Below are 10,451 nucleotides of genomic sequence, written 5' to 3'. Positions count from 1 at the left end.
GATATGGGGCCTAGAATTTATTCAATTGTGCCCTGAAAGCCAAAGGGTGCTCCCTCTCTTTTTGGCCCAGCCACACGTCTAATAAGCAGATTGGGGCAACTATGAGAGTATTTTTGAAAACAGGGTGATAGATTTGGGGTGTTTTTCTTCATTCTCATGGTCGCTTTACAAAATCAGTCTTCAAAGTGATACTTTTATGAAAAAAGTTAGATTATATTTTTTTTATGCCTGCTTTGCATGAATTCTTACAAAAAACCTGTGGGGTCAAAATACTTACAACACCCCTTAATAAATACCTTAAGGGGTGTAGTTTGCAAAGTGGGGTCACTAGTGGGGGTTTCCATCATTCTGACACCTATGAGCCTCTGAAAACCTGGCTTTGTGCAGGAAAACCAAATGTACTTCAAAATGTCTAAAATTATTACTAAACTTGCAAGTCTTCTAAATTGCTCAAAAAAATTTATTTTTCCAAAAGTGCTGCCAAAAGAGTAAAGCGATGGAAATATATATTTAATAAAGAAAAAAAAAAAAATTGTACTGTGTATATGGGACATATTGCCGTTAATAGGGAAAAGATAATTTTTACAAAAATTTTTTTTCTATTTTTTTATTAATTTCCGCAAATCGTATCAGTCTACTTTTACCACTAAAATAAAGTACAACATATGACGAAAAAACAATGTCAGAATTACTTGGATATTCAAAACTTTTGCAGAGTTATTTGCTGATAGTCACACATACCAGATTTAACAAATCTGGCTTGGTCATTAAGGCCCAAACAGGCCCAGTCATTAAGGGGTTAAAGGTAGTGTTGTCCCTCACGGTTCGGGTTTTTAAACTGCACATTGTGCCAAAAAAATAAAATCCACTATCTGGATTTGCTTCTGAGACTGGGGTATCAGTCCATTAGCACACTAGGGTTAAACATGGGATATTTCTAAACTGCAGAATCTGTGCAATAAATATTTATTTTTCTGGTTAAACCTGTGTTACAGAAAAGTCTTATACACACACAAAAATTCAATTTGTAAATTTCCCCTCTACTTTGCTTTATTTCCAGTGAAACACCGAAGGGGTTAAGAAAATTTGTTAATGCAGTTAAAGACTTTAAGGGGTGCAGTTTTTAAAATTGGCTGATTTATGGAGACTAATATAGAAAGGTCCTCAAAACCACGTCAGAACTGAACTGGTCCCTGGAAAAATATAGCCTTTGGAAAGTCTTGAAAATGAGAAATTGCTGCTAAAGTTCTAACCCTAGAGAAATGGTTTGCATGTTTTTTTTAATCTAAGAAGGAATATGGGAAACGTTAACTTGTAACTATTTTGTGCTATTACCATCTATTTTACAAGCAGACATTTAAATTTAGAAAAATGCTAATTTTAGGCAAACTATCTAAATTTATTTGTTTAACAAATAAATATTAAATTAACTGAATTTTACCACTAACCAAGCACAATGTGCTGTGAAAGGACTCAGAACCTTAGATAGGTGAAAGCATTCCAAAGTTACCACATTACTTTGCCAGATTTAAAAAAAAAATTTCTTAGAAATATATTATATATATATATATATATATATATATATATATATATATATATAGTCCACAAGGCCAAAACAGGCTGTGTCCTGAAGGGGTTAATTCCAGAGAATAGTAATGTTAATGCTACCACCTTTGTAGCAGCAGTCTGGTGAAGAACCTTTCCTTTTCTAGCATTACTGCATATCAAAAGTGTAAGCACATTGCAAGGTGTCTTCCACTTCATCTAAAGCCAGAAAAAAAAAAAAAAAAATTCACTTTGCTGAGATCGGGGAATAGAAATTCTATGGACTGATTAATTAATACATTACTTTGAGGCCGGATTTACACGCGAATGTGTTTTCCACGCGCAAAAAGGTACTGAACAGCTCCATGTGTCATAACCATATGATGCGTGGCGGCGTGATTTTTGCGCAGCTGCCATTATGACACTATGTTTGTAAACAAAAAATCACGTGGTGCTTTTCATTCACACTTTACTGCTCTTGCGCGAATCACACAGAAGTGCTTCCGTGTGATTTTCACACACCCATTGACTTCAATGGGTGCGTGATGCACGAGAAACGCACAAATATAGGACATGTTGTGAATTTTAGGCAGTGGATACCAGCTGCGTGTAAAAAACCAAAAACTAACATAGGTCCGTGCAAGGCGCGTGACAACCACGCGCGTTTCACTGATGTATAGCACGTTCGTCTAAGCCCCGAGTGTTAGGGTACCAACACAGCAATTCCTGTGGCTCAGCCACAATATGCGAGGCCAAGAGACATTTTACTGTGGTTTTACAGCTGGTACTGGTGTAGCACATTGTTCACAAAAGCCATTTTTCTGCATACGTTTAATGTAAACCAAAATACTATTTAAGCGCCAACAAGTAAAAACCACAACTGTACTGTCCAAGTGTGGTGTGAACGGAACCATTCAGACAGGCTGTGTGAGGAGTTTAGTTACTAGCCCAATGGTAGCGTAAGCCCTACCTGCAGAAGAAGCCTGGTCAGTTACACTAGAAGAAAATACAGACAAATCCAAAGTGACTGCAAAGTACATTTTATAAATTGGCATAACAGTACAAGAACAATGTGGAGTCGATACCCAAGCACTAGTTCTAAAGCAGAGCGATCAGCCAAACTGTAGAAGCCTCACAAAGACAAGTCCTACCTCAGACCAAGATTAAGTGCATACATTTGGGGCAACAGATTACTTATTGCCGCCTCTCAGGTTCTTCAGGTGTTTCTGGAAGTTCAACCAGCTGAGGGGCAAAAGGGCCTACCAGCCACGTCAAGGGAGTATTTGCCAACACATAGCTTAAAAGCTCATTCACGTGGTCATGGACTTTTGTGGCTCGTTCTCTGCTTTGTGTCAGAATTCCTGCAGAAATATCTCCAAGTGAGTGAGCAGAGGAGAAGGAAGCATGAAGGTCCTGAGCAGTTTGCCGGAGTTGTTGCATTCGGTCCTGTATGTTGGCTGGAAGACCCTGTGCCCCGGAGACCAGACTAAAGCAAGTAGTTTGTATTTGCTTGGTCAGCATACGGGTCATGGATAACACTCGAGAATCCAAAGGCTGCAAAAAATAAATAAATGGTCACCATCGTGTCTTGTACACAAACTTTGCGTAAATCAGTAGTACATGCGAATATAAGACTATGTAATTATCTCTCCACTTACTAGGCTCCTCTCATCACTCACAAGTTACTGCTTTTACCATCTCCTCAAGACAAGATGGACCATCAGCTCATTGGAGGATCATGCTGCCCATAGAGGGAGAAGATGGAGCAGGGTGAGAGCCAGAGGAACAGATGTGGCTGCAGCTTCTGGCAAGTACTACCCAACCCATTGCTGGATTCACAGCCACACGTCCTCCATGTTGCTGCAGTTTGAGGGTGTTCTGTAACCTGCTCCCCAATGTATGACAGACGTGATCGCTAGGCTCCATCCACTAGCTCAGCCAAAACATGATAATTAGCATGTGTTTTACCCATTGAACTTGATGGCGTGGGGGGGGGGGGGGGGTAAAAACCTGCAACAAACAGCAAACTGCAGCAGAAACTGCCATTTTACCACAGAACATATAATGGAAAAAAAATATATACATATTCCACACTGTCCAACCTTCAAATTCATTACCTGTTCAGGTTCAGTCTCCACATCTTCAGATGTGGTTCCCGATTGCTTGCGACTCCATTCCAGCCACAGCTGGTGCAGTTTCTCTTGGCCACCATGAACGCTCTGCTTGACTGTTTCCATCTTTGCAACAAAAAAAATATATGATATAAATCTCTTTAGAAACTACAGTAGAACAACATTTAGATTTTTCTTCTAACAATACAGAATCCTACCAGGTCAATAGTTTGGTGAAGCTGTGCTAGAGTTGCCACAGTGGTGATCTGGGCACTCCTCACCTTGCCCAGAGAATGCTGGTATGCTCGATGACGCAGACGAGAAGACAAAGAACCCAAACGAACATAGTAACTCTGCTGTTCCCTTTGTTGTTGAAGTGGAGTTACTTCAAATCCCTCTACAGTGGAGGCAAGTTGAGCTGTGGATAAATCATTCAATAGTCAGGACCTCGTGTAAAATAGGAGACTTTCCCATAGAAACAACTGTACAATGTGACGAGAGGGAGAGCGGCAATCTAATTCATTAGCATGGGCTACTGATACTTTCCATAGCCTTAGTCTTGATTGTGGTGGTTTATATCGCATTGTTAGAAGTACAGCTGCCTGGAGCAGACATGTTTGTAATGCTTGGTTTTCTGGGTTGAGGTGACATGTTAGTTACAGAATAGAGGTCAGTGTACAATGTTAGTGAGCATTATGCAGCTTCTTATGTAGAACTTACTCCACATTTGAAAACTGCAAACATTACAGGATGGGGAGAAAAAAAAAAAAAAAAATACAAAAATATATATAATTCTCAAACTAGTCCCTGATTTCCCTGCTAACAAAGATACTGCATACAAACATTACACTGCAAGCAAACAACAGAATTGGGACAAGTACGTTACACGGGAAAACCTCCAGTTACTCACACAGCTCTTCATCTGTCATAGGAAGGTAGTGATCGGCCCACTCCTCAGACTTCCCCAAGACTGTATCCAGGCTGCTGGTTACAAACTGCCCTACATGCGTGTCCATCACTGATGAGACTACAGACCGAGTCACGTCCATGCTTCCCTGTACTGCACCAGCTGCCATGCCCATTATACCAGACACTGCACTTGTGACAGTATCACGGGCACCAGTCACCGTACCAACTACAGTATCACGAGCTCCAGTCACCAGCTCCTTTGTGTCAGACACAACCTGAACAAAGACAAAGTCTCATTTAGCATATCCAGACCACTGTTGCTGAAGTTTTGATGTCGAGCGCATTGCAAGTTTAGCACTTTCTTATTGCGGTTCTGAAACCTAGAGATATCGTGGTTAAACTAGATAATAGAATGTTACTCAGATTAACCAGCCCCCCCCCCCCCCCCACTAAAGGCTAAGTTTACACTTTGTTGCATGTCAAATTTTTTTGTTTTTGATTAACTAGTTGAGGAGCATGAGTTTCTGAAAAACAAACAAACAAACAGCCACAGTAAGACAACACAAGTGTGAAGCCAGCCTAACTGACTAGTCTCCAAATAGGTCTGCTAATAGATAAATGCTTTTGTAATTACAGGAGGAGCACAAGAAGCAGTCACTGGATTGCTCACAGCATTTAAGGGGTTAAACAGGCAGAGCAATCACTGTTCCTGCCAGTTAGTCCCAGGTATCAGCTGTAATGCACAGCTGACACCCGCTGTATACAGAACAGGCTCCACAGGTGAGATCACCCCCGCACCACGACGTGCTATTATGTCGTAGTGCAGAAACACGTTAAGAACCATGCGGGAAAACAGGCCACTATAAGGCCAATTCACACATGGCAGTTTTGCCAAATCCAGGAGTTATTTCTAAGTCCACTGTGGTTGGAAAAAGCAAAACCACAATTTGGATAGTTTTTACAATGCGGTTGTAAAAATGCTGCTGCACATAAGGCACCAAATAGTGGTAAAGAAAATAAAACTGCAGTGTCAATGGACCCTAAAGGGGGGGGGGGGGGCGGAGTATAAAGAAAGTTAACTAAGTTTTTAAAACCCGCACTGTGAATATGGTTCACGACTGGTGACAAAGGGTCATTGATGCCCCTGTGGCCAGTTCAAATTTTCAATTTCAGATATGAGCTTCTTTAATGATTATATCTTTGAAACTGTTTGGAATATCACAACTATTTTTACTCTGACGACTTGAGGCTTTTAATTCTAGATTGGTTTAAACACAGTCTTCTCCCCGTCAGCCTGGATCGCTGTGACGGGAGAGTAAAGAGGGCTAGAAGGCTATATTCACACGACGTGGTAGAAAGAAAAAAACAAAATAAACTGCCATTTAGGCTGGGTTCCCTCGTAGCGTAAACTCTGCAGGATTTCTGAAGCGTTTACAGTAGCAGCAGAGTGGCTGAGATTTAGTATCACATGCCACTGCTGTGGAAACAGAAAAAAAACAAGAACTTGACTTATGGAATTTAATTCCAGAGCATGTGAATTTATGCTGATTTTACGTTGCAGGTTCTCCATTGAATTGAATGAGGATGAAAAACCTGTGACAGAAAGCCAAGCATTGCAACTTCTGCAGTGTAATCGCAGCATTTACACTGGAAAACAACACCATGCCAGAAGAATAAAACTTAGCCAGAACACCCACTTTCCTGCAGTCCGGCCTCCTGGGATGACGTTGCATCCCAATTGAATGCAGATCACAGGCTGAAGCGTCACATGGCCTGTAACGTCATCCAGGGAGGCTGGAGCGGACGTCAGAGGAGAGACGGGGTAAGCATGAAAGGCTCTTCTGTAGCAGAATTTCCATCCAAAAAAAAAGAGCTTTGTCCTAACCACCTGAAAACCCCAGAGCTGTGTAGATAGTGCCTACATAGATAGCATCGGTGTCCCCTGTTAGTGCCCATATAATGCCACAGTGAGCAAGTGCAAGGATGTGTCAGTTTTCTGCAGTTACTTTGTAACAGAAAACCTATAACCCTGAGGGCATAAGAGAATTGAGCAGTTCGCACTTACCTTCTCAGTTGGCTGGTGAAGTATAGGCAGTGTTGATTCCAGTTTGTCTAAACCTTTGCAGGCAAGTTCATTTGCAGTTGCAACTAAGAAGAAAGGCAGAGGTTTTGGCTTTATTTTTATTAATGGGGTTCTTGAAGTGGAGGTGATGTCCGATTGGACAATCCCATATCCTTACGGGGAGAAAAATAAAAAAGACCAGGGTGTTCTGCTGCCGGGATGCCACTAATGGGGACATTAAGCATTACATGGTTTCCATTGAAATTCATCAGCTGTCAGTGTAAAGCAGAGGCATGCCAGGTCCACCAAAGATCCTCGAGGGTGCTGTCCACTCCAACTAAGACACACGGCTGTAAGACTGGGTAATACCAAGAGACAGCTTTTGTTTAACGTGGATCAAAGAAATTGGTCTGTGGTTAGTGGATACTGCCACCAGCTATAGGGGCAGACTATCGGTTCAACCTCTTTCAGGGGGTAATGATTGGGCATGTGGGGTTTCAATCTGCCCTGATCCTTACTTTCCAGGAGATAAGTGGCTACGAGAAACATATCTATACACACACAAGATACCGACATAGCAGATCACAGAAAGTATTTTTATGGGGCGGGGGAGATTGTTTGGCCAACAGCTGTTGTCTGACACGGCACAATCTACTTAAAGTGGTATTCCCATCAGTTTTTCCCTGCACAGCAGTGCCCTAGCAACCCAGAATGTAGGGAAAGTGTAGAAGGAGATGCAGTTCTAAATCAGTGCTGCAGCCCCTTCATTCTCAGGATCAGTGGGGCCCCCCCAGAGGTCAGTAAGGCCCCATGCACACGACCGTATTTTTTTCCCTCCTGTAAATAGAGGTCCTTTGTCACACATTTTTAACCCGTATTTACGGACACATTTTCTCTGCTTCTCTTTATTCAAATCAGGCATGAGCCTCCAGACAGGGGAATCACCTGACGTCGCCTAGCAACGCTCCCGTAATTTAGGGTGCACACACAAAGCCACCCGTAATTACGGGAGCCCCATAGACTTCTATGGGCCTGCCTGTGCCGTAATTACGGCCTAAAATAGGACATGTTCTATATTTTGCAACGGCCCGGGCACCTTCCCGTAAGCATACGGGAAGGTACCCATGGCCGATAGAAGTCTATGGGCCCGTAATTATGGGCTTTTTTACGTTCGTGTGCATGGGGCCTTAGAGAGTGTTACTCTACAGCAGCACAACGGTAGGACAATTTCAATAGAGGTAATCACCGTTGCTTAATTTTACATATAGGTAGCACTTTTTTCTTTATTTAAAAAGTGCAAAGGGTGTTAATAGCCCATAAGACCAGGCACACGCTTAACAGGAGGGGAAAAATAAAAAGGTTTTGTTAAATATACTCACTTTGCGGCTCCAGTCGGCTTAGAAGAGGCTTTGATCCAGTTACTGCAGCATCAGTTAAGGTCTTTGCTCCTTTCTCAGCAACATCACAAACGTTGCGGATGTACGGGTGACTATCCTTAGTAGAATTGTAGGCCGCACTCACCACACTGCATGCAGAGCTGACAAGAGGTAGATGTGTAACACGTCCCACCACATTCTGCTGTAGACAAGTAGATCGTGAACACTTCTGACTAAAGGGGAAACAACCATTCCCTAGAACGCATCTCACTTATTTTATTAGAGGGAAGGGCCACTGCAGACGACCACTTGTTAGAAGGGTCCCTGACAATAAGCTGATCACAGAATGTCCACGTGTGGGCACCCCCAGAAATACAGTAATCTCTGGGCAAACTTTAAAAAGTGTTACATTTCCCTGCAGTGCCAGAGGGAAAATAAAAAGGTGTTTTCCAGCCCCTGAAAATTGATGGCCTATCCTCAAGATAGGCCATCAATAGCTGATGGGTCAGGGTCTGACTATCGGGACCCCCACCAATCAGATATTTTGAAGAGGCCGCAGCACTTGTACGAGCGCTGCTTCCCCTTAATTTCCCTTACTTGCTCACACTTCGAATCACTGACACCGCAGCCGTTCACAGTATTGCATTCCCCCATTGAACATACCGCAATACCTGGGTATCACCGCTACGTTCGTGTCAACAATTCAGTGAGTAACTAGAAATTAAAGGGAAACTGCTCGTACGAGCGCTGCAGCCCCTTCAAAACAGCTAATCGGTGGGGGTCCCAACAGCTAGACCCCAACCTATCAGCTATTGATGGCCTATCCCGAGGATAGGCTATTAATTTTTAGGGTCTGGGAAGCCCCTTTAAGCATTATACAGAATCTATCAGTGGGTCGTCTAATGCAGAACCCAGAGCAAGAGACGAGGATTCTGAACAGGGGACACAGATCACCCCAATTCTAATATCTGGAAAGGGACCTAAACTGGACAGTCCTTAACCGTAACCAGAGAGTTATATTAAAACAGGGGTCCTAATAGTTGCATCTCACCAATACCTGTTGCCAATGGCTCTTCATGCCCTGGGGGGGGGGGGGGGGCAGTTCATGCCAAGAGATACTGGAATGTGGAGTCTTGCAGTGGCACTTAGGAGGACCCCTCTCCTCAGATCAGTAAGTAATTTTATCCTCCCCCCCCCCCCCCCCCTGAAGATTTTCTTTGAACTCCTGGAGGTGTATGAATAAGTTATAAGCTGGGTGGTCTCATTGCCCTTGCCAATAGGGTGTGTGTAAAATCACTGCCCCACCGACAAGGTGAACAGCAGCTGCCACATTAGTCACATTTCCAGAAGGAATAAGAAGGCAGAGCACGATTCAGAGTAACCGGTTCTCCATCAATGACCTAATGTACACACCACAGTCTTACATAGCCCTAAGACGCAAAGGGCACGCGGTTATCGGCACAGAACATGATCACTAGTAGCGGCCAGCGGAGATAATAGAACGTCAAAGTCCAGTCACCACATGTCACCTGTTGCTCGGGAGTCTCATCCACCTGGGCAGAGGGTTCCGTTCCGTTTGTTGACATGATGCCAGGAGATTTGCAGCTGGTATTCAACCTGAGGACAGAGAGCAAGAACACGTAGAAAGTGAACGCAAGACATCAAAGCAAAGGCGCCGCTACACAGAAAACCGAACACAACGGTATATCCACCGCCATGACAGAGACACGGGGAAAACCTTCTCCACCCAGAGGCAACAAACGGAGCGGCCGCACAGGTGACCCCGTGCCCCTCAGCCCGCCCTTCACTCACCGAACAAGTGGTCCGCCTCAGTGCACTTCACCTCCCTGCACTTGGCCGCTATTTAAAGAGGCGGTGACGTCGCGCCAGCCCCATGAGGGCGGGGTTATCAGGGGGACGGACTGGGCAAACTACCACGTGCCCGGCTATGGAAAGTTTCAGTCATGAATATTTGGGAAGATTTATAAAATGTAGTTCAAGGAAAAACGCCAATCAGGTCGCACCTTATACATTGCACCAATGAGAACTGGGATTGGATTGGTTACTATTAGCAACTACTCCACTTTAGCACCAGTTTTTATATGTTACAGTTCGTCTATGACCTCCAGTCATGTTCTCCACATGAGCCCTATTTACACCAACAGATTCCACCGCACGATAATCGCTTACTGTGAATAGGTGTAGCGACTGAACGACTAGCGATAGAACGCTCCTTGAGCGTACAAATAATCGTTTATACGAACAGAAAAATAATTCTTGGTCGTTCTGACATTGTGGTTTATAAACATGAATCGTTTATTGATAGCAGATGTGTGACAGTGTTAAATAGGCGACCAAACGATACATATTAATATATATTGAGATGATAAGCTGTGTAAATACGTGTCCGTAATCGCTATATGATCGCTTACAGCAATCGTATCAAAG

The 10,451-nt window shown here is 43.3% G+C and overlaps 1 protein-coding gene across 2 annotated transcripts; it reads right to left on the bottom strand.

The window, feature by feature from the left end:
• Positions 1-2,569: 2,569 nt before the first annotated feature.
• LOC142759901 (perilipin-3-like) lies at positions 2,570-9,914 on the bottom strand. Of its 2 annotated transcripts, none has more exons than XM_075862646.1 (8): positions 9,816-9,914; positions 9,533-9,620; positions 8,007-8,205; positions 6,631-6,713; positions 4,567-4,840; positions 3,875-4,074; positions 3,663-3,782; positions 2,570-3,099 (listed from the first exon to the last, which is right to left on the bottom strand). In XM_075862646.1, exons 2-8 carry the CDS (start codon positions 9,587-9,589, stop codon positions 2,740-2,742), a joined length of 1,293 nt encoding a protein of 430 aa, XP_075718761.1. In that variant the 5' UTR covers positions 9,590-9,620; positions 9,816-9,914; the 3' UTR covers positions 2,570-2,739. The 2 variants fall into 2 exon arrangements, with proteins under 2 accessions (XP_075718761.1, XP_075718773.1); XM_075862658.1 differs by having other exon boundaries at positions 8,007-8,202.
• Between the last annotated feature and the right edge of the window lie 537 nt (positions 9,915-10,451).

This window comes from Rhinoderma darwinii, chromosome 1, assembly GCF_050947455.1.
Source record: "Rhinoderma darwinii isolate aRhiDar2 chromosome 1, aRhiDar2.hap1, whole genome shotgun sequence".
Classification (NCBI taxonomy): domain Eukaryota; kingdom Metazoa; phylum Chordata; class Amphibia; order Anura; family Rhinodermatidae; genus Rhinoderma; species Rhinoderma darwinii.
This window is presented reverse-complemented; position numbering and strand designations above follow the sequence as displayed.